The 23384-nt window shown below is 37.6% G+C and overlaps 1 protein-coding gene and 1 long non-coding RNA gene across 7 annotated transcripts in view; one reads left to right on the top strand and one right to left on the bottom strand.

Moving 5' to 3' along the window:
• ALCAM (activated leukocyte cell adhesion molecule) overlaps positions 1–22496 on the top strand; it is a 117928-nt gene extending 95432 nt beyond the window's left edge. For 2 of the 3 annotated variants that reach the window (XM_032679615.1, XM_032679616.1), the window contains exons 8-17: positions 1600–1729; positions 7505–7617; positions 8466–8601; positions 8677–8810; positions 10274–10406; positions 11115–11153; positions 11469–11586; positions 13407–13463; positions 18325–18439; positions 20166–22496. In XM_032679615.1, coding sequence (XP_032535506.1) covers positions 1600–1729; positions 7505–7617; positions 8466–8601; positions 8677–8810; positions 10274–10406; positions 11115–11153; positions 11469–11586; positions 13407–13463; positions 18325–18412 — 948 coding nt within the window. In that variant the 3' untranslated portion in view covers positions 18413–18439; positions 20166–22496. The remainder of the gene's footprint in view (positions 1–1599; positions 1730–7504; positions 7618–8465; positions 8602–8676; positions 8811–10273; positions 10407–11114; positions 11154–11468; positions 11587–13406; positions 13464–18324; positions 18440–20165) is intronic. The other variant, XM_032679618.1, reaches the window with a different exon arrangement.
• Positions 11287–23384, bottom strand: part of LOC116782720 — a 28514-nt gene continuing 16416 nt past the window's right edge. For 2 of the 4 annotated variants that reach the window (XR_004355330.1, XR_004355332.1), the window contains 5 exons: positions 22557–22688; positions 18505–18592; positions 17295–17436; positions 14787–14870; positions 11287–11568 (listed from right to left, as the gene is read on the bottom strand). This is a non-coding gene — a long non-coding RNA (uncharacterized LOC116782720). The remainder of the gene's footprint in view (positions 11569–14786; positions 14871–17294; positions 17437–18504; positions 18593–22556; positions 22689–23384) is intronic. The other 2 variants (XR_004355331.1, XR_004355333.1) reach the window with 2 other exon arrangements.

The raw sequence follows: 23384 nt of genomic DNA on the forward strand, positions 1-23384 counted from the left end.
TGATTTTATAACAAATGAAGGAAGGAATTCAATGCGACAAACACTGACGACAGACATTGACCATTATATCAGGCTCTGAGAACTCCTCACCTCAGTTGGCAAAATATTTTTGAAAAAAAGTTGCTCCTTCCCCACCTGAATTTTTCAGGAGTTAGACCTACTAAAAATTACAAGGCTTCATTTCCCATCATTATATACTTTAATAAACAGCTTTGATGACAGCAGTTTAGCATCTTGAAGAAAACCATCTCATCTGTTGTCATAACAAAAATCCAGCAGTGAAAGTACAGGAAATTAACTTAGCTATTTTTTGGACTTTCATAGATGAGTCTTTGTGCAATTTCTTTTCTTCAGTTAATTAATTGTTTGGTGGCATAAAACCACAAAAACTAATGTGTGTGACAGCACAGGAGAACAAATCTGTCAAATGTGTAAGACACAGACTGAGAAAAATAAAAGCTTTGTTACTATTAATCTTCTTAGTATTGGTGAAATCCACAGACAGATGTGGCTTTATATTCCAAGACTTCTGGCCCTGCTTCCCATGTCCTGCTTCTTGCTCCTATATTATATCCCTTATTTGTTCCTACTGCAGTAGTGAGCAGAGCTGATCTTGAGAGAAGCCAAAAGAAGTGGCACGTTTTCAGGTATTTCAAAACCAACATGTCACCATTTGAGCATAATTGTCATCTACTCTGGACTCCTGGCGTGCTTGAGTTGCTGAAGAGCAGCAAGGGAAACTGGGAGCTGAAATCCTCTTATCTCAGAACGGCCATTTAGTCATCCTAAGAACTCACTAAATGCCAGGAAAAAAGTGTATGGTATCTCTCTTTCCTCCACTATCACAGTCAGTGAGCTAAACACCCAAGTTTGTTTTATCTTCTCCCTGGTACCCGATACTAGTCCTTTTTCTCAAGGAGAGCTGGAGTTGGTGATTTCTTTGCAAGACTCATGGGTATTATAAATCTCTTTCTGGATTCAGAGATAGGAATTAGGGTATCAGTCTGTGCTTGTTTTAAAGCTGATCTGTCTGTCCATTGTAATCAGGGGGAAACTGGGGAACTGGACAGCCAGAAAGCAACACTTGCTGGCTAATTCAAAACACCAGTGTCTGTAGATAACTGCATAGAAAGTAGTGTATATCCTAACAAGCTCTGTATCATGATGTGGATAAAGCAAGGTTTGCTTGTGCCATTCAAGGTGTGTAATGCAGTACAGTTCACTTAATGATTTTTCCTCATCTGAATATATCGTATCAGAATCAGATTTAAAAACACAAAATGTTTTGCTGCTTTGATTTCTGCAACACTTTTATTCGTAGACTGTATCTTTCTGCAAAACTTTCAAATTTTGTATTTTAATGTCCTCTACAAATGATTTAGTCATTCAGTTAAAAGAGTAAGCTTGTAGGGGTTTTTTTAGCTATGTTGTCATGTAGGAAGTAAACCTTACTCTATTTAATAGGTAGTTCCACTTCAGTGATGCTTTGTCTGTGTGTATTTTGGGGTATTTCATCATTCTTATAATAAAAAATCCTCAACAAAAATTAATGGTTTTAGCAGGCCCATATACAATAAATGTTTTGTTTTCCATCTGCAGGGAGAAACAGAAGGTATAAGGAGCTCAGATACTTACGTAATGACAGATGTCAGGCGGAATGCAACAGGAGAATACAAATGCTCTCTGACTGACAAAAGCATGATGGATTCAACCACCATCACTGTGCACTGTAAGTCATTGCATTTTGCACTCCTGTCTAGGATACAGACTGATCTTGGACCTTCCAGAATGCCCTCTTTGCTTAATTAGGTAGATTAGTTCAGTTGCTTACAGGAGAACTGAGTGAAGCAGTTGGTTTGAAGTAGTGTCTGGTCATTTTTCTTTATTCTAATGTATTTCTGCTTGAAAATCCTAACTTTCTGTATTCATTTGCTTAGATACAGATTCACTTTATGTGACTTTTGTATAGTATATAATATTATTGCACTGTCACATACAGTGAGAATTTTGGTATTTTATATATCCCTCATGTGAACATATACGTGGCAGATTATTTTCCTCCAACTGTGCCTTAGAATGCACACAAACACCAAAGCTGATCCACAGTGATATCACTGAAAGTCATTCTTCATAGCCAAGTTCATATTTACCTCAATGAGGGTAACGTGTAAGGAGTGTAGAAAAGAGACTTAGGAAGTCATTTTGTTCACATAGGAAAAATTGCTTCTTTTACTTTTCCCAGAATCATGACAGCTACAGAGCTCAGTAAATTTTCTTTAGCTGGATACTAGAGTATTTACTCATACTATCAGCAACACTTCAAAAGCAGCCATTGAACTGGTTGAACCACCGAAGCAATGGTTGCTTTTAATCTCTTTATGTGAGAAAACAAGAGCAGGAACTCTTTCAAACTCTGCTCTGCTATCACAGGCTGTGAAATGAGACTCAGGCGGGTGGTAGTAGGTTTTCCCTAAAAACATTGATGGTTTGTAGTCTTCACAGTAGCACAAATACCTTTAGTAGTTGACAGGTTCAGAGGGATCTGATAGATAATGAAGTTTAAAGGCTTCTGCAGTAGTTATACTTTACATAAAAAGAAATTTCATGTTTGTATACTTGGTTTTGAATTTTTTTTTTCTTGGAAGAGTTACAATACATGCATAATATCACAGAATCACAGAATATGCTGAGTTGGAAGGGACTCACAAGGATCATTGAGCCCAACCTCTAGCTTTGCAGAGGACCATCCCCCAGAGTCACAACATGTGCCCAAGAGTAATGTATCTGTACATGAATAATTACACTATTCCATTTAATGTATATTTTGCCTTTAATAAGATCATCCACTGTCATCCTATTCCTCCCCCCCTCTTTTTGCCAAGAGTTGTGTGTGTAAGATCTGAAAACAGCCCTGTGCTACTGCCTCTTAACTGCCCAATATCAAAAGTAGATTGCTGGTCTTTCGCTCTGGTATAACTGACCCTTTTATTTTACTCCAAGTGTCTACCTATACTTTGATAAATAGTTATTCTAAAGAATGGCTTCCTCAGCTCCAAGTGATTTATAACAAGCCAGTTTTCCTTCCTCTATTTTTTCTGCATGTTGGAAGAGCTTTAGTATGCCAGAGAAGCATGTATTTTCTTGGCACAAGTCTTTCCAGTGTTGGCAGCTAGTGCAGCTACTCGGAACTCATAGGTACACTGTAGCACCCTATTGCTTCTCTTCACTTAGGATTCATTTTGTTATGTTTTGTTTTTCCAAAATACCACTACCTGCAATAAAGCCCTTGTTTAACTGAGGCACAGTGGCCTGGAATAGTTCTGTAATTCCTGAATATCCAGACAATGCCCCGTCTTTAAGGTATTTTGGTGTCTTGCCTTATGCTGGTCTAAAGCATTTCTGCAGCACGTTTTTTCCTCCTTCAAATAATACTTACTAATGCCTATCAAATCCTACTTTTTCTCCCTCTTTTGCTTTATTGCTTACCTTTCCACATATAGATGAATATTTCTGTCTATGCTGTTACACCTGAAAAAGCCTTGATTAGGAGTCAGGGCTTTCCATTTCCTCACATCCAATCTCAGCATTTTAGCTTTTTTATTTTCTTTTTAAGAAACCCCAAACCACGAACACAACAAGAAGGCGGAGGTATAATAATTTTGGTTTTAATCTGGGAAACTATTTATAGTAATTTGTTATATTTTCAATGTAGCGTTTTTTTACAAACAGATTTTATTGAGCATTATAATTACACTGGTTCCTTTCAGTGTCTAGGTAGGGAAAGCTTCTTACTCGTATGAAAAAAACATTGTCCTGTCATAGCCCTCAAGTATTTTTGTAGGAAAATATTCTGGCTGAATACTGAGCTCTTTTTTTTCCAAGGTGAATATAAATTAAAAGACTCACGGAAAGCTGAAAATTTACAGTAAAGCATCTGAGTTACCTGTAATGTTTAGGGAAATACTTTATTTATGAAGAAGATTACGGAGGGGGCGAAAGATTCTCTTACCTTACCCACAGAATATAAAGGATAAATTGGACAACTCAAGCTCTCGTCCCTCAGAGCAGGATTTGTGCAGCCAGGTCCCAATGTAAAGTCCAGCAGAACTGAGTGCTTGCAGTTGGCATGACGTGTCCCTCAAGAGAAGGAGCAACAGAATGGGATTTATGTTGTGAGTTTGGGTTTTTTTACACTGTGTTGTAATTTTCCTACCGGCTCTGATCCTTGAATGAGTTCATCCAGGATCAGATAAGTAAAACTGGCAGAGGCCAGGAAGTAACAGGCCAGGGCAAAAGGTGTTTGCAACCACTTAAACAGATAGAGAAGCACACCCTGTGTGAGGCAAGGAAAGCAACTAACAGTAGAGGACAGGTGTACCTTCCCTCAGTTATAAAGAAGCAACTCTTTCAGCCCACAGTCCCTTTTCATTACCTATTGCTATGGGGATTTGAAAAACTTGGTCTAGTGTTGATGTGTCCCTGCCCATGGCAGGGGTACTGGATGTAGATGATCTTTTAGGTCCCTTCCAGCCTAAACTATTCTATGAGTTTCTAATTGTTTCTGCATGTAGAACTCAGTATGGAGTAAATAGATCTGTGGAACTTCTTCTTTGTGATGCTTTTCTTTCTGCTAAAATGTGTTTTCTGGGGAAATAGTTTTGCAAACCTTCCAGTAAATTAAAGGGTTTAGAAATTTAGCATTTATGTTTCTCTATAGATATTTTTATAGCCTTGTCTTGTCTTGTCTCTTCTTTCAGTAAAGTCATTGAAAATACCTTTTGAATGTTACATGGAAAAATCTATTCTCAGTATACTAGGAGAAGTTTCTGGTTTTCTGCTAGTATATTTATGGAGTTCAGACAACAGGGAAGTGTTGTGCATAGTTTTCCCAGCTGTAGCACAGTATTCCATCAGAAGTTCTCGGTTAAATGCTGGGAGTCTGTCCTGTATGTGCCACAGAGTTTCAAAACTGAAATGTATGCTCCAGTCTTCCCCACATTAATTCCATATCTCTCTCACATGATGTGGTGACGTGTGCAGAATGCACTATATGTCTCTTCCCTGCACTACTTGGTATGCAAAGACAGCACTGAAATCAATGCAAGACTTCAAGTGAGACCACATTAAGAGCGAGCATATATTGAAAATGCTGCCTGATGAGAAGCTTGTTTCTGAAGTACATTTCAAAGCCAAACAGGAAATGTACAGAAAATTCTTGCAGAAAAGTTTTTCTTTCAATGAAAACAAAAATTTAATTTTGACAGTCTAATGTATGCAAGAAATATTTTTTCCTCAGACTTCTGTACCAAGGAGAGATTACTTACTAATAGAGCATAAAAGTAGAGAGGTAAAAGTATCTACATCACATTTCTTTGTGAGCCCTACAGATAAACTGGCAGAGTATTAATCCAAATCAAATTGCTCATGTAGAGTTCCTAGAGGGGATCCTATGTTAAACAGTAGCTTAATTCTGTACTTGCCTCATAAATCACCTTGCAAATACTGCTCTGAGCTATGGAGTTCGTCTCATACACTGTAAATTTTCCTGAACTTCTGTAGCAACCAAGACCACTGTGTGAGAGGGATTGTACTCTCAGTTATACCGCAAAAAGAGGCTGGGGGTGCACACGCATACTACCCTGGAGGAGTACTGGGCTGAAGGATTGCTCTGGGCTCAGTGTCAGTCTTGCCTGAGATGAAGGGAAAAAATTTCATGAGTTTCTGTTTCTTATGGTGTATGTGAGAGGAATGCCTCCTGTATGGTCTTTGGTGATCTCGGGTTTGAGGTGCTGTCCTGCTTCAGAGAACAAAGGGTTTAAGTAGATGTTGAAGGAAATTCACCTTGAGGGGGAAAAAAAAAAATCTTAGCTTTTTTCTTCAATCACCCCTCTGCCTTCGTAGATGTGCTTAAGAGTAACAGCAAGAAGAAACACATCCCGTACACCATCGGAATCTATACACTGTCTCACTGGATGAGTCTTGTCTTTATTTCTGTTTTTGTTTTCTGGAAGCCACAGTAACATAATTTGGTTGCATTTACTGCTTCCAGGAGGCAGAAGGAGAAATACCCGTAGGAATACAAGAAACAAGATGCCATTTTATCTCTTCATCAAGATCTTTGATTGATTTGCAGATGAAAGTACAGTTCTTGTGACCCCTTGGACTAGACATTAGGCTGGTAACAAAGATAATAATACAGACTAGTAGTACAGGATGAACCCTTGTTGTTCCCTGAAGTTCTACCTTTAATTACAGTGTTGTTCCCAAGGCAACCACTGAATGAAGCCAGTAGTGAAGTTCAGTGTTTTGTTAAGGAAAACTCACTTTCCTGTAGCAACTGTGATTTTTGTCTGCAGCTTTTTTTCAACTCTGCTTAAAAACCAAAAGGATGCTTTGCAATCCTTTTTCAGGAAATTCTCTATTTGTGATAAAGTCATGTGTGCATTTGAGACTGCACATGTATGTGTGTGTGTATGTGCACTCATCTGTGATAGTCATTTGACCAGGCAACTTGGCTTTCAAGCAAGGCACTGTGAAGAGGGGGAAGCAAAACAGAGATTTAGCTTGGCAAACCCTGCTTTTTTTTCAGTTTGGGATTTTCTTTCAAAAAAAACCCAAAACCACAAAAACAACAACAAACAAACAAACAAACAAAAAGCCCCACCAACATTGCCAGCCCACTAACTCCTTATACTAAGAAAAATCTAGAGCAGTGTTTTGTGACGTGTCTGTTACTGGCTCTCACCATGTCAAACACAGCTATCCATGACTGCAATTTCCCTGGAGCTTAAACATATCAGGCAGAGCTTGGACCCTTTTCAGTTACACAAAAATAGCATTTTAAGTTACAAATGAGAACAAATATATCAAGGGGCCTCATGTGCAGCCCCCCAAACCTATAATTCAGACTTCTCATTTCAGTCAGTATTATGTCTCATGCACCCTCTGTTTGACCATTGTCATCCCCTCCAGATTCTGAGGATAAAAATCATCTTGTTTTATCAGATTAAAGGAAATTACCCCTTGTCCTCCTGTCTTTTTCTTGACACTTACTATTTAGGTTAACCTGTCCCCACCTGCACGAGTTCTCCCCTGAAGATGTATTTCTACCTGGCCCATACCAAGCTACCCTCACAGGAGTCTGTGCTTCCCCTTTCAAGATGCACATACTGCTGTGTGAAGTACTTCTTCATCTTCTTGTGCCTACTTTGTCATTCTTTCAGCAGTACAAGGTGAAAAAAATGTATCCATTTGTCTAGTGATTAGTGAGGTTTTGCTTTTCCTTTTAGCCTATAATTACAGCAAAAATATGAATGTTCTGCAATGCCTATTTTAGAATAATTCTCTCATCTCCCTTACTTGTAAAATTGACTTAGATTTCATTGAAGAAGTGAAATCTTGAATTTAATGAGTGCAATTAGTCACATTTTCTTTTCTTGGTAAGCCTTTGAAATGGGCCAGGCTTTCCGAGATTAACTTTTGACAAATGTTCTTTCTATCCCAGATTTGGATTTGCAGCTTACTCCTAGCGGAGAAGTCACAAAACAGATTGGAGAGGCCCTGCCTGTGTCATGCACAATTTCTTCTAGTAGAAATGCAACTGTGTTTTGGATAAAGGTCAGTAATTCATCTACTTCATGCTTCATCTGAGTATTCACCTCTTCATATTATTGCTGCTACTTTAGTGTTTTGGAAGGAAGGAAGGAAGTTGTTCATTGGGCTTTTTAAAGAATATTGTTAAAATGGGTGTTATGCATATGGCTAAAATGAGAGCTACTCACTCACAGTGATGACTGAAAATCAGTTACTGTAATTATCAGTTCAGTTTTCAAATGTAGAGAAGTAATGCATGCTGTAACACAAACATAACTTTTTTGAAATAGACTTCAGAAGGCCCTTTGAGAATTAGGTTCCTCTAAGAAAGAAAGCAACCCCATTTGGAAGAATTTTGGTGCATTGTTTTCTCAGAGACAAGCTTGATCTTGTTTCCAATAAACATAAAAGGACAAAGCAGGCTGAGAGATCAGATGTTAGCACTGGGTGTTGAGTGGCTGGTACCAAATCTGCAGTGCTGGAAACTTAAAATAACGATGTCTGATGGTTGTTTACGAGCATATGTTGATCTCAGAAGCCTGGCCCAGAGTGGAGTTGCTTGCATTTCAAACAGTTTAAACCAGTAGTGGTTTTGGCTAATCTACTAGGAAAGCTCAGAGCTAATAACTATGCCCTTCTTTTGAAAGCAAAGTTGTTCAAGAAGAAGGGAGGTGACTCGCACAAATCTCCAGTAGTTTCCACTTTTCATGCTGTATATTGAAATGTAATTTTTAATGGGAAAACACCTTAAGGGTAAGGCTCCAATTTGCCAAAGCATGCGAAAACTTCTGTTGAAAGTAGTCATATTTTTAATTTAGGGATTAATGTATCGTGAGTTAATCTCTGTCACTTCTAACTCCTTACTTTATCAGGACAATACCAGAATGCAAACAAGTCCATCATTTTCAAGTCTTCAGTATCAAGATGCTGGAAACTACGTCTGTGAAACTACTCTACAGGAGGTCGAAGGATTAAGGAAAAGACAGACACTTAAACTTATTGTGGAAGGTAAGTGAGCAGATAGTTATGATGATTAATTGTTCTTTTTGAACAAAATGGTTAACTGTAATATTGTTCTTGTAGGAAAACCTCAGATCAAAATGACGAAGAAAACCAACACAAATAAAATGTCTAAAACAATTATCTGCCATGTGGAAGGTTTCCCCAAACCAGCAGTGCAGTGGACAGTTACTGGTACTGGAAGCATCATAAATAAAGCAAGTATCTTTCTCATTACTTTATTCACCTAAAAATAATGTGCAAATTCAAATCAAGGAACGTTTTTCAGGTAGTTAGATTGAAGAAAATGAGTCTTTTTCATTTATCTAAGAGAAGGTTAAGTGGTAGCTGTAGCTACATGGTCCTTACAAGGATGATTTTTTTATGATAAAGGTTTTTTGAATAGAGCAGGTGAAGAGGCAAAGGAGATTCACTGGCTACAAGCCAAAACTGGAAGGAAAAGGTTACAAATGAAATATGCATTTTTTTTAAGTGAAGGTACTTAGTGTCTAATGTGCTGATTTTGCCATTGCGTAAAGACTTTGCAAATATTGGTGGAACTATAGAACTTATCTTGGAAAGCAAATGGGTACTTGCTGTAGGCATTAACTGGGTGAAATGCAATGAAATGTGGCATGTATGAGTCAGAAATTGCATTCAGTATCATTCCTTATGGGCTTTGCAGCTTTTATCCTAATTTTTATAGTTGCTTTTGTATGGTTATGCCTGTTGTTTCTCACTGGAAACAGAACGGTAATGCATTCATCCTGAGGGATAAATAAGAAGTACCCATATATAGCAGGGAAAATACCTGGAAAATAACCAAACTGAAGTATTTGGGTATTGATTACCGCATCCCATGCAAAGCATTGCTACGTTTTGCCTTAGCAGGAAGAATAAATGAGACCTCTCTACAAACATTCAGTGACTGGAAGTACAATGCACAGTGCTCCTGTAGATTTCATTTTCAAATAAAATATATTTTCAAATAGGTTTTGCTTTAAGCCTACAGAAATTACGTATAGGTGTCAAAATGTGTCCATTTACTTGAAGCTATAGGGCAGGATTTGTCTTGAAGTTATACAAATGATTGAAAATAATTTTCTCTGGATGTTACATTAATCCAAGAATGATGTACAGGAAATTTAAGGAACAACACATCACTATTACAGTACAGCTACTGCAGGTGCTACTAAATACATGTAGCTTGGCAAAATAATGCTTAGTGTGGAAACAACTTGGAAAGCTGGAAAGTGGAAAACTTAGAACAATTCTTTTCCTTATAAAGATATAAATGAAAACCAGCAAGATGGAAAGAAAGGATAGCTTAGAAGTTTGGGTTTTTCTTGAAGAATTTTATCACTTGGAATATTTTTTGAATAGTTGAAAGAAAAGCAAATACAGAATGTGGTTACCTTTCTTTAAAAAAGCCTCTTTGTCACTGATCTTCCAGTGCACACTATAATGTCTATAACTAGATATGTTACCAAAGTGTTTTCTTTCAAGTATTCACATTACCATTTAATAAAATAATGCATATTTCAATTGCTATTGTTTGGAAAACTGAAGTATTTGTTGAAAGTCATTTCCCTCTGAATATTTTCAAGGTGTAATACAGGTAGTGCATGTATTGTTTTTTGCTTTTTTAAAGGATACTAATCTTCATTTTTTACCTTTTCAGACAGAGGAAACAAAATATGTTAATGGGAAATTTGCCAGTAAAATTATAATTGCTCCTGAGGAAAATGTGACTTTAACTTGCATTGCAGAAAATGAGCTAGAAAGGACTGTGACCTCCATGAATGTCTCTGCTAGTGAGTGTCCTATAAAGATCATTTCCTTAAAGTTATAGTTTCTCATAAAGTACCCACACATCTCGCTGAAATGAAGAGTAGGTCTGCTTAGTAATGTTGATACAAAGATATTTAACCTTTTTGTCTTAAGTCAAGCAATTGTAAATCCACTCTGGATCAGTAGTACATAAAATTTATTGATAGCTTTCTAGATGAAGTGACTTAGTCTTCATGACTTTCTTGGCTAGCTATCTATTTACAACAGTAAACAATATAACAAAATAATACTACAACATAATAGTGCAAAATATTGCAAAATAATACTTTATTAACAAGAGAGAAGTCTTTATTTATTATTAAATTAACATAATGCTTTAGTCTCCAAATTCCAGTTTATTACTACTGGTATGACTTGACTCACAACAGAAGTCAGCCAATACTGGGCTTTAATCAGATGCCACTTTTCAATGATGAAAGGTAGTGAAAAGCTACAGTTTGTGGAAGGGTAGCACACTTGAATGTTACAGATTTTGAGTAAGATTCTTCAACTGGATATATTATATTACAAAGGAAACAAACACTTTTGTTTAAAGATGAGATTAATTACCTTGTTTGGCAAACACTGCATTAAGTTTCAGTTTTTGTCATTGCAGTAAATAGGCAATTAAAGGTGATGTTCAGGTCTAATACATTTTGTCTTTAATTTAATTTTAACATTTTTCATTTCAGTAAGTATTCCAGAATATGATGAGCCAGAGGATAGAACTGGTATGTATGGTTTTCTGTCTCTATAACCCTTTCTTTTGATTGTCTTAGTCAATCATGGCACAAGCTATTTCAAATTAAGTCCACCTTTGAGGGGCTGTGGAAATTTTGCACTGACACTATGTAGGTCTTGAACTAAGACGTGATTTTCTTGAAGCTTAAAAGATGAAAGTACATTTAAAGAACAATGCCTACATTTTTTGTTTTATTTATTTTGACTTGCTGACCCCTTTTCCTGTTTCTGATGAAAATTCTTTAGAACTGGTGTAATGTTTTACTTTGTCATAAGTCATCTCTAACTTTTCTTCTTTGCTTCAGATGACAATAGCGAAAAGGTTAATGACCAGGCAAAGCTAATAGTGGGAATTGTGGTCGGTCTTCTGCTGGTTGCCCTGGTTGCAGGTGTTGTCTACTGGCTCTATGTGAAGAAATCAAAGTAAGAATTTATGGAAAACTTCATAATAAATTCGAAAAAGAATAACCATAGGCAGAAGTGTATGTTCACCTGTTTTCCTTCTTGCAGCATTCCAGTAGTCATGGGTGGGGAAAAGCTGTTACAGTACGTGCACTTAATAGAAAAAGGAAACTTGATACCTCTGGTTGGCTTGTCCTAATGTGTAACAGGACTCATGTCCTGGAGGTGGGGGTCTAAGACTTTCAAAGATTGTAGCTGTAATGAGGTTGTCTTTCCTGACAGCCAAGTCTGTGCTGGCTCTTGCATTTAAACATAGCGCCTACTACTTAATTATGGAACTTGATGTGTGGGAGTCTGTGTGGCTTTGCTGGTGCTAGAAACTGTCTTCATCACTTGCTTTAAATATTGAATAACTTACAGAATAAGACTAAACCATCTCAGGGAGAAGAGTTGTTTTGTTCATAGGTACTTTGAGATCTCTGAAGTAAAGCTGGTAAAGGTAGAGCTTGTGTTGCTGAAAAGTCTGGAAGCTATCATCCAAATCAATATGCTTTAGCCATCCTAGGCATAGAACGGGATTTGTCAGTGGGGCCTTCTTGCTTTCAAGTTTCTTCGTTATCACAGGCTCACTTCAGAAAATAAATTGGATGATCTCAGGAAGTGACCACGTTTCTGCATCCTTTTGAAGTTGGTCAGGACTGCATGCCATTTGGCCTTATCCCTGTACAGTTGTCTCCAGGGAGAACTGAGGGCAGGCTTGCTTTCTGAAGGGCTCCTTACAGCTGCTTCTTATCAGGGGAGATTAGGGTAGTTATGCATAACATGCACAAATCAGGACAGGTGTAAAAGTAGTCTTAAAGTTCAATTGTTCTTTCTATGGCCTTTCATTAAAATTAGATCAAATTAGATCTAAAATATACCAGTTGGATTTTACTATGAACAAATGTGTTTTCATTTATGTTATCCTTTTTTTAGATAATACATAAGGACTTTACTTCAGCCATTTTGGAAGTTTTTCAAATACAGAATTGTTACAAATCACCCAAGCACAGAACCACACTCAGATATACATGGAGGGGGGTTTTGTAAAGCTTATGCTTCTTTTGGTAAAAATTAAAAAGGATAACATACAGTGCTCTTCCACTCACATTTTGCTACTGTTGTGATAATATCTAGAATAATTTTCTTTTTTTCGTTCCTTTTTGAATATGTGAATGTGGAATCATAAAACTGGTTCACTGGTTTGGGTTTTTGGGGTATAAGGAGGGCGGAGAAGGTAAAATAAGTAACTTTTCTTGTACCATTATGTAGTGTGGGGAGAGCTAACAGCAGTTGTAGAATATAGCATGAGTTTATTTACTAAAATAACTTTTTCTGCTTCAGAGATAACATACAGCATATTCTAAATGGACAACACTTACTTTCCTCAAGCTTAGAGGAAAAATTAAAACTAGAATTGATTAGAGAGGTTCACTGGAAAAAAACCCCAAACTTTTATAGTTATATAATAGTCTCCATATTTGATACATGGTTACTGGCCTCTAAAACCCTTAATTGATGCATCAGCATTGACAGTCTCCTGTTTTCAGGATATATTTAAGTTGATCTAATGTTATACTCCCTGCTTTCTGTACACCATACTCGCAAGAGGAAGCAGAGTGCCAGTACCTATTCTGACAACATTTTCATTATGAGTTAGAGCCTAGAAGTCAAAGTAGACCACGTAAAAAGCACCTTATGCCTCTAGACACAACCCCTCCATCTCTATACAGGCCAGCAGTTCATAGTTATTTTTTAAACCCACCCTTGAACAGTAACTCAACTAATCTCTATCCCCAAAGTGACGCCAAAGGAAAGTCTGAGAAAGCAGCAGCACAGAACTTTGCAAGTCTGCCGAGGCAAGAAAAACATTACTTTTTTGTTATTGGTGTTGTGGTTTGTACAATATTCTCTTGTCTTGTCATCCACACTAAGTAGGAATTATACTTGTAGCCTTGGAATATGTTCACAATAAATCACTTGTACAGTTATTCACTGCCTCAGCTCCACTTGATGGAAAAACTGATTATTGCCACATATTCTTTTCGGTATGAATATTATCCCATAAATAAGGGACTCATCTGTATTCCACATTCTGCAACCCCCTCTTAAATAAAGAGTTGAGGCTACCTACCCCAGCATGCCTTGTTTCTCCATCTGAGCAGAAGGCCAAACACTTGTTCTCTGCAGATTTCTCCTTTTTCCAAAAAGGATGTTGTAAACTAATCTGCACTGAACGGAATATATCTTAGCACTTCAGCATATTTCTAAAATTTTTGTGTCAGACCTCAGTTGAGTGGTTCCAGGAGACCCATCTTCAGTAGATCCTTCATCTATGAAATCTTCACCTTGCCAGAAACAGCTGAGGGTACAGCAGAAATTAAAGATTCAGAATGGAAATAGTGCACTCAGCACCCTGTACCCTTGCTCTCTAGTCATGGCAGTTCTGCATGTAGATCAGAGCTTTGCCCCATTTTTGTGCCTGAGGTCTGGAGATGCACAAATCTCAAGTCACATGAGGCTGGATTGAGGTTAAAGTGGTTTAAAATCTGGTGAAGGAAAGTTCAGTTGGGCAGGTTGATGCACAGCAGCAGTCTTAAGATTGTTCATGCTCAGAGCACACCAAACTCTTCAAATACTTCTTAGGTCCCAGTAGTCAAAAACGTTACTAGTTTCTCTGAAACTGAACACTTGAAGCATAGCAATAAAAATATCAGCCTTTCTGATATTTTATAAGAAACAAGCATATGAATCCAAATATGTAGGAAACTTGTATGTTATGTTATGTATGTTATGAAAAAGACTCATTTGTATTGAGTTTTGTGCTGTTCCCTTCCAGGGAAAAGACATAGTCACCTGACACAAATCCTCTGTAAAAGGCCACCACATAAATTAAAAAATTGCCACCAATTTCTTGGTGACTGGAATATTTTTCTAATATCTCTTTTTCCTTGCTGATGGACATTGAAAATAATTGGAGGAAGTGCAAGGCAAGATTGGGGTAAATAGGAGGAGATTGCCGATAGTCCAGATTTGGATGTACAAGATCATCAGCTCCTAGAAAATTTTTTGCATCAGTGCAGTTGAGTGTCTGATGTGCCTTTCAAAAGGGATGCAAGCTTTAATGAAATTCTTGGCTCTTGCTTCAGCATGCAGAACTACACTGATGTCTGTCCTCTTACCTGTCATTGTCTCAAGCTTGGGTAACAAGGAAAAACAGCACTGCCTACTGTCTTCCTTAAACATTGTTGAGGGCAAGGCCTGGACTTGCAAGATGAAAAGAAATCAGAAATTAAAACCCTACAATAATTTTTGGGACACCTATATGCAGTCTGTATTTACAGTACAACAGGCAAAACAATTGACATGGAAAATGTATCTGAACAAAATCTATTAAAATAGCAGCCACTCAAAATGCACACATACCAAAGAAAGCTAAAAACCTCACTTCAGTATTACTTGCAAAGAGATTTTGATTAGGAATCTCTGAGGATAATTATTTTCCTGAAGAGCAAGCATAGATATGTGTAAAGTATGAGTCATAATTTTAGCTCAGAATGATTCATGTTTTACAAATTAATTTAAAAAAAAAAAAGAATAAGTAAAGCCATATTTATACATCCAGCTTTTCACTCCTCAGAACAACAGGGCCAGAGCACGGGAAGGTGTGGGCTTTGTTTGTGGAGCTGCAGATAATGTTGCAGTGTGAGAGCGTGTTCCAGGCCTGGGCAGAGTGGGCAAATCCTCAGGAATATTTCTGTCCATTCAGACTACATTCCCCAATTGCTCAGATATTATCAGGAAGTTGCTCTTGAGTTGCAAATGGAGTGAGCTGACAGGAGTTCGTGCAAGAAGAGTAAGGAACAACTGTTGTTGAATGCTAAACTGGCAAAGGACCATTTGTCCTGTGCCTCAATCACCTCAGGAAGCGATGGAAACCATGTTTTGAGACATTTCTGTTACAAACCCAAGCCACGTCTGTCGAGCCCTGGGGATTGGTGCCATGCCAGAGTCGGCTGTTCCTCTGCTGTTGGCAGAGCACTACCAGTGGATCACACTCCTGCAACTTAGTACAAAATTACTCTTGTGTCTTTTAATGACACTATTTAAATAGCACTAAAAAAGGCAGCCGTATTGTTTGTGCTAAGGTGGTTAATCTGCCTAGATATTGCTATTTGGGGAACAACAAAAAAAAAGGGTCAGCAAGATCACTGAACCATCATAAATAAACAGCTGCATTTCAGTCTCGGGCATTGAGAATCGAAATCCATCTGATTGTCAGACATGAAAAACTGCTGCTACTCTCATTTCAAGCAAGTGGTTTATAACATCCTCAAAAAGAGTTCTGGATCTCCTGCCTCTTTCAAAGTCACAGTGTTGCCCTTTAGGTCTCCCATTTTCACTCGTTGTGGCTTTAGGAAAATAGAGGTGACATTTAGTTTCATTGAATGCAGAACTGAAATAGAGCACTTTATAACTCAAAACCTGATCTCATTGCAGCATCTCCTAGCTTTAATCACTGAATAATTTTAACCTAATCAAAGGCCAGTAAAACTGGTTACAGTTCCCTCTGCTGTTAAGTGTCAGGTCATACGAGATTCAGTCTGCTTTGGGCACTGTAAAACTCTTGATAAGAGGCCAAATAAAAAGGATCACACTGAGCCATGCCAATAGTCTATCCAGTCTCTGAGAGCAGACATAAGTGGTTACATGAGGACAGACGTGCAGGATCCTGCTTTCTCACCTCCAACTCATTTCAGCTCAGGTAATTGCCTGAGTCCAGAATCTTTCAGCTTTTCATCTCTTTCCCTGTTGTCTCCAATTTTGTGAGACTTATTTATGGAAAAGACTCATTAGCCACATGACAAGCCAAATTATGTGCTCAGCCTAAACCAAACATTTTTTTAAATTTAAATTAAAAACTTCTTTAATTTTCAAGGGAATTTTTTTTGAGGGGTTGTTTCTTTTTTGTGAGGATTAAAGAGATTTGTGAAAGGTTATGAAGAAGGTCAGTTATCACAGAAGGTCAGTCTCTACTGAAGCACTGAATTTTATTCTTCATTGCATTTCACATCTTTTCCTTTTAATGCATATCACGTGTTTCAGGTTTTGAATACCAGAAAAAAGTAGAATGTTATTGCACAATAGAAATTTACCACTGTAGACTAAGTTACTAATACTATCTCAGCACGAAATTAAATTTGCCAGATCTTTGCAGTAAGTAGGTTTTCAACACCAACACCTTTCTATCAATTACACAAATATAATAGAGGCACTCTAAAACCAATTGTAAAAGGCAAATTCAGTTTTGAAGCATTAAAACTTAGAGCCATTCAGGAAATAACCTCCTCTAAAACAAAAAAACTTTTTAGAATGGTGCCATTCAGTGTAGTCTCTGGGCTCTGGGATCCAGAATCCCATGCTCTCCTGGCACTCCACCTCAAGAGCTGCTCCCCAGCCCAGAAAGCAGCATTTCAGCACCACTCCCAGAGGTGTTGGGGGTTGGGTGCATTTGCACCCCATCGGAAGCCTTTCAGAGACAAAGACTAAACTGTCGGTACCACTCAAGGGTACTTCATCTCAGAGCACACACAGTGTGCCACTGCTCACGGCCTCTGCTCAGATGGAGGATGTGCACAGAAACACTCCACCAGCAAAAATTCAGATCAGCGGTTTGGGGAGGTACATACCTGCATGGTGTCAGCGTGACATGTCACACTATCCTGCTAACCTGTGTCTTCATTGTATTTTGCAAGTCAGTGTCACTGCGGGTCTTTACCCTGAAGCAAGGGCGAGCATACGCATGAATCTGTCACAACAGACCTCACTTTTCTGTAGGGGAAACAAATTATCTGTAGAGAAAATGAGTATACGATAATCTGCTTTGACACAAAGGATTTACTTTGTCCCACTCAAACACATTTGCCCATTTACATTTTAAAAATTGCGGCCTTCAAAATGTTATCGCAGCACTGCAGGAATCTTTCACCTTGGCAGACAGTGAGGTTTCTCACAGATTAAATGAATGGCATAGTGGTTTTATTGTGCTAAGCTAAACTAAGCACTTAACTCATTAATTCATCTCCACTACTTGCATTAAGGAAGACCTGCTATTTTAAATGAGGCATACCTCTTTTCCCCCCCCCCCAAACATCTACACAATTTTGTCTTTGCCCAAAGCTTGTCAGTCACAGCTAGCACAGATCTAGAAACCAGAGAGTGATTTTTTTTCAGTGTTGCCAGAATTTTCATGAATTTCTTCACATTTAAAGAGCTTCCGTTTGGCACGGGCTCTGTAAGTCATTTACTACAAGTACACAAAAGATTGCTGTGTTGATCAAGATATCTTAGCCACACTTGTAACATTTTAGTACGCCTTAAAGCAAACTCTTGTTTTTTGAAACAAGCTACACAATTACTTTGTCAGGAAACATGGATCTCCACAACTGGTTTAACCTTACTAAATGTCTGCTAGCTCAGGATAATTCTGAATTCCTCAAGAGGTAAATCAAACACACAGAGCCCTACTGCAATACTTCCTGTGGTACCAACACCAGTGGGGGATCTGGTGCCATTGGCCTATTTACAGACATATGCAAACCTGCTGAGAACAGAACCTGTCAAAGTTTTCCGTTTGAGGGGAGGAGGCAGTGTCATTAATGTGAGGATGGAACAAAACGCTGTAGATGTGCAAAAATGACCTTCTTTTTTACATTATAGGACAGCATCAAAACATGTAGACAAAGATCTTGGAAATATAGAAGAAAACAAAAAACTAGAGGAAAACAATCATAAATCTGAAACTTAAGAGAAAATGTGTCAGTCATCATTCCAGGTAAGTGTTTAATATTGCAGAATTTAACATCCCTTTGTCCACCATTTGTGGAATCTGTTGCTCACCTTCCAGAGATGAGGCAGAGGGGTCACTTTGAGTGGTGTAGTATCAGGACAGACAGACTCAAGCTTCTGGCCAGTTAAGAATTTGAAGCTGCACACAGAGATATTAAAACAAGCCTGACATCTAGATGTAACTTAATACTTGGCTTTATTTTAATCCACGTATTTGCGGAAATGAAAATACAAATTTATATAATGTGTCACTGTGGTACACGTTTGTGTGTATCTGTATATATGAAGAATATGTTTAGGTAGAGTTAGAAGGTTTCAAGTTGTGACTTGAAATGTTTACAGGAACCTTCTCTTACTGAAAAGCAACAGTTTCCAAGTTCTTAGTCAGCTTTGTTCATCATTAGTGCAAATGGCATGAAACTTCCTTTAGAACAAAACAATTCTTTTCACTCTAGATTTTCCATACTTATACTAGGATCAGTTTTATCCTGTAAAGAGACACTGTATATTACGTTTAGTATGAAAGTTTCCCCTGTTGGGTTCTGTGCACCAGCGATTCGGTAGATGCCGAACTTCTGCTGGAAGTTACAGGAGCACTACAGAGCACCAACAGCACCACCCTGTGCTCACAAACATATACACCACTGCTGCATGTAAATATGCCACTCCTCTTAGAACCCAAAGTAGGGGTTTAGACCATTCTTATGGCCAGTTTAGGACATTTAAAATCTGTGGTAGCCCAAGAGTCTGGAAACCAGCTGACCATACAGAGGTTTGTTCAGTTAGTCATCAGCTGTTCTTAAAAATGAGAGTAGTACCCGTTCACTAGTGTTGCATTGTAACTTCCTCCACAGGAAAGCTGTAGGCAGCCCTGATTTTCAGGGATCTTAAGTAAATAGCATTGAATACCTTCTTGAGGTAGTAGGTTTTAAAGCCTGTAGTGGAACTATGGTATTTCATATTTACATTAAAAGGTTTATTATTTAAATAAATAGAGCTGCCATTAATAATACCAGTATTGTCTGATATTGTACTGTAAAGTACAAGCCACAAATTTTGCGTTAAATATTCAAAATTCACTGAATTAGATAAAGCACTTATACATTATATAAAGAGATGCAGCATTGCTATAGGCACTTTACTAGTAATATCACTGTTTTATAATTTGAAAAAGGGAATTGGGAATATCAAAATTATATCCTATAAATGATTTAAAAGTAGAAAAGAAGTAGATTTGGATTTTGAAAAAGTTGCAGCATAAATACCCAGCATTCCTACTACAATTCTATGGGGAAATTCTGTAATCTTTTTGCTTAGGCTTTCGTCTGTATTTTTTGCCTGGTCCTGGTACCTTCTGCAGCATTGTGATATTGAGGTGATTAGATGAAGTTAGCTGGGGGTATTTATTTAACATAGGAGTTCAAATAACATTGTGTGCCTTCAGTGCAATCGTTTACTCTATATTTCTTCAGATCAGTAGATCTACATAAATGAAATGGACATAAATCCATTACTTACCAGATAAACTTACTGGATTTACTGGGAACAATATTGCAACAGCTACTCTTGTCATGAAAGAAAGTGTTCATGTCATTGAACAGCAGAAGAAAGTACTATTCCTGTAGCTGTTTATTTGAAGGTTAGATACTGAGTAGTTATGATGGTTAATATACTTTAAAATGTTTAACTGGCTTTATCTTTCATATTTTCAGAGAATACATATAGACCAATTGAAGCATGAACGTGGATTGTATTTAAACATATACAAAGAAGTGACAGCTATTCATGGTTCAAGTATTAAGCAGATCATACTACCAAGTTTTCAAAGGATTTTAGACATAATTATCTCAAGATAAAAAAACCCCACAAACTAATTTTGGCAACAGCCATGATAATAGGTCACCATGTTGTGTTCTGTTCGAAATATTTTTTTGTAAATGTCTGCACTGAAGATTTCTTTTTGTTTGCCTTTATGTAAATTTTTTACGTAGCTATTTTTATACACTGTAAGGCTTTGTTCTGGGAGTTGCTGTTAATCTGATGTATAGTGTAATGGTTTTTATTTCAGTTGTTTTTATGACACCCTTTGAGCAGGTACATGTCTAGTTCTGGTTGTTTTCAGTGAAGCCTCTGGTCTGTAGCAAGTACCTACAGTGTAAGATTGTCTTAAAGGAAAATGTCAAACTCCTTTTTCATTCTTTGAAGTCATGATAAAGCAGAAGGGTGACAGCTGTGACAAGAATAAACTAAGTTGTTAATGAAAGTGAATGTTTAAAAAACCATGCAAAGCTAAACAAGCCAGAAAGGGAATAAAGAGGTTCCCTGAAGAAGTCTGGGTATTAAGCAAGGAACACTATGAAAAATTCCTAGCCTACATACAGACGGTGGCTAATAATCCTTTCCTTCTAGAGCAAGACACACATTTTATTGATCATTATGAGTCGTCTTTCATGTTAGCATTAGGATAAGGAACTGGAATTCTGGGTTAATTTTGATTCCTTTATGTTATTCGCTGCCTTAAAGTACTGTAAATTGTCATTTCAAAGAGATACCAGTCAGAATTGGAACCTTTTTTTAAAAAGTGGTCATATCAAAGCTGCATTTTTTCCCACAAAAATAGAATATATATATTTTTTTGTGTGTTTTTGTTAACTATGCTACAGATATTGAATGCACCTTGAGATAATTTTAGTGTTTTTAACTGGTACCTAATTTATCAAACAGTACATATAATTGTAACAATGAAATGTCTATGTATCTTTAGTTACATTCAAGTTTGTAACTTTATAAACATGTTTTTTGCTTGAGGGAATTTTTTAGAATGGTACTTGATAAGAGAAGGTTTTAGGGTGAATGGCCAAAAGGAAGTCGTACTTAAGGGAGATAAGTTTCAATTTATCTGGAAGGTTAGTTTCTGGAAGAAGGTAACAGGCATCTTTGATGGAGGGAAACAGTAGATTAAGCAGAACATCAGGTTTCCATTTACAAATATCCAGGGAAAAAGTAAGTTTTTATAGACTGGTAGGCAAAAATAAATAAATAAATAATAAATAAATAAATAAATAAATGAAAAAGATGGACGTTAGGAAATGTATTTTGCCACTTTTGCATTATTTAGGGGAAGAAAACACTGTTACTTGTAAATTTGTAAAATGTTAAATGTCTGGGCAGTAGTGACTGATGTCTTAATAAAAGCTTCCTGTAGTGCATTGGCATGGATTAAATACATAAGATGTCCTATAAACTCTATGCTGTATAAAATATTAGAGGGAAATCCTGTTATATGCCTCTAAACTTTTAATTTGTTACTGTTTTATTTGGCAAAAAGAAAAAAAATTATAATCTTGGTCAGTATTTAAACCAAAGTAAAATGGGGGAAAAACCAAAGTAATTTGTTTTGCATGGCTAAGCCATTCTGTTATCTCTGTAAATATTGTGATTTTTTTCTTTTTAGAATTTTGTTAAAAAAATTCTAAAATTTTTAAACACCTCTTTTTCCAAAATAAAACGTGAACACACAAAAAAGTTACTTTATATATAAATATATCTTTTTCTTTTGGTGCAAGAACACTGCCAAGTGATACACGTTTTTTAAAAGAAAAAACAAATTCAGTGGGCATGACTCTAAATGGGAAAAGTTGTAACAGAGTCCTGTGAAGGAGTGTGCAAATATCACCTGTCTTTGTTTATAACACTACAAATAGTTCTTAAATACAGAGAGGAAACTTCCAAAGATAGGGAAACTTCCAAAGGGAAAGCATAGGGAAGGGCTGAAAATTTTCATACCATTGTCAGGGGAATACAGGGCAAAGGAGAAGAAAAAAAGTCCTTCAGCTTCCACAGCTACAGAAGAAGGAATAAAAACCAACTCCTCGCCTTTTGGGATTCTGCTAGATCTCCTATGCACTTTAAATCGTCAGTCCTAGGAGCTGGGCTTTTCACTGCTCCGAGTTCACTATAGGCAAGTTTCAAGAACCAAGAGTGCAAAAGAATTAATGTTTCTATCCATGCCTAAACAACAATAAAACTGAAGTATGTCTTCACTTGCTTGTCTGAAATCTCAGTTTACCAGAACACGCACGAGCACGAGGGAGGGCGCTTACCCAGAGCTCACACTGCTGCTGACTGTAATCCTGCAAATACGCCTCAATAGTCGTCTGGGATGAAAATTCCAGCAAAGCCAAGGGGTCTTGGTGTGGGTTTGTGGACCTTCTCCTGGACCGCAGGGTCAGGACCTAGGGAGCATAAACACTCGCTCAGAGAAAAGCACGTGCCCAGCTGGCACACAATACTTTCCCAAAGTTCATCATGGACGTCTGTGCTTGTGACCTGGATTTAAAAATTACCATATCAGTGAAACTTAGGGGGCCTGTTCAAATCTGAGTTGGTACACCACACCAGAGTTCAACCTTAGTTTACTTCACACAGGAAGAAAAACAAATCCCTGCTTACAAATGGTTTAAAAACATGGCAAAGGGAAGCAGGGGGGAGCCCACCCTCTTGCTTTACAGTCAGGAAATAAGGTGATTTGTGGTGTCTGTTCATGGCTATGCCAGAAACTGCCACTGAGCTTGGAACAAACCAACAGGTTTGGCTGCATGCTGCAAAGGCAGCATCCTGCAAAAACATCCCACAAGCTTCCTGAGCTTCTGTGAGTCCTCAAAACCAATAATACCACAACCATAGCTGTGCTGCAGTGGATATGAGCCACTATTAAAACACACAGAAACGTTGTAATGGTGTAGCCAGAAGGTGAGGCCTTCCGGAAAGGAGGGGGAAAAAAAAAGTACTTAGGGTCAACACAACAAAAGGCAAAGCATCAGGGACATTTTGTACTGGTTCTGAGTACTACAGAATAGCCTCTGTCTGAGGGCTTTGCTGCACCTACAACTACTGCACTGCTGGGACCAGCAGCTGGTCAGAGCCTAAAC

The sequence above is a fragment of the Chiroxiphia lanceolata genome, chromosome 2, assembly GCF_009829145.1.
Source record: "Chiroxiphia lanceolata isolate bChiLan1 chromosome 2, bChiLan1.pri, whole genome shotgun sequence".
In the NCBI taxonomy this organism is placed as follows: domain Eukaryota; kingdom Metazoa; phylum Chordata; class Aves; order Passeriformes; family Pipridae; genus Chiroxiphia; species Chiroxiphia lanceolata.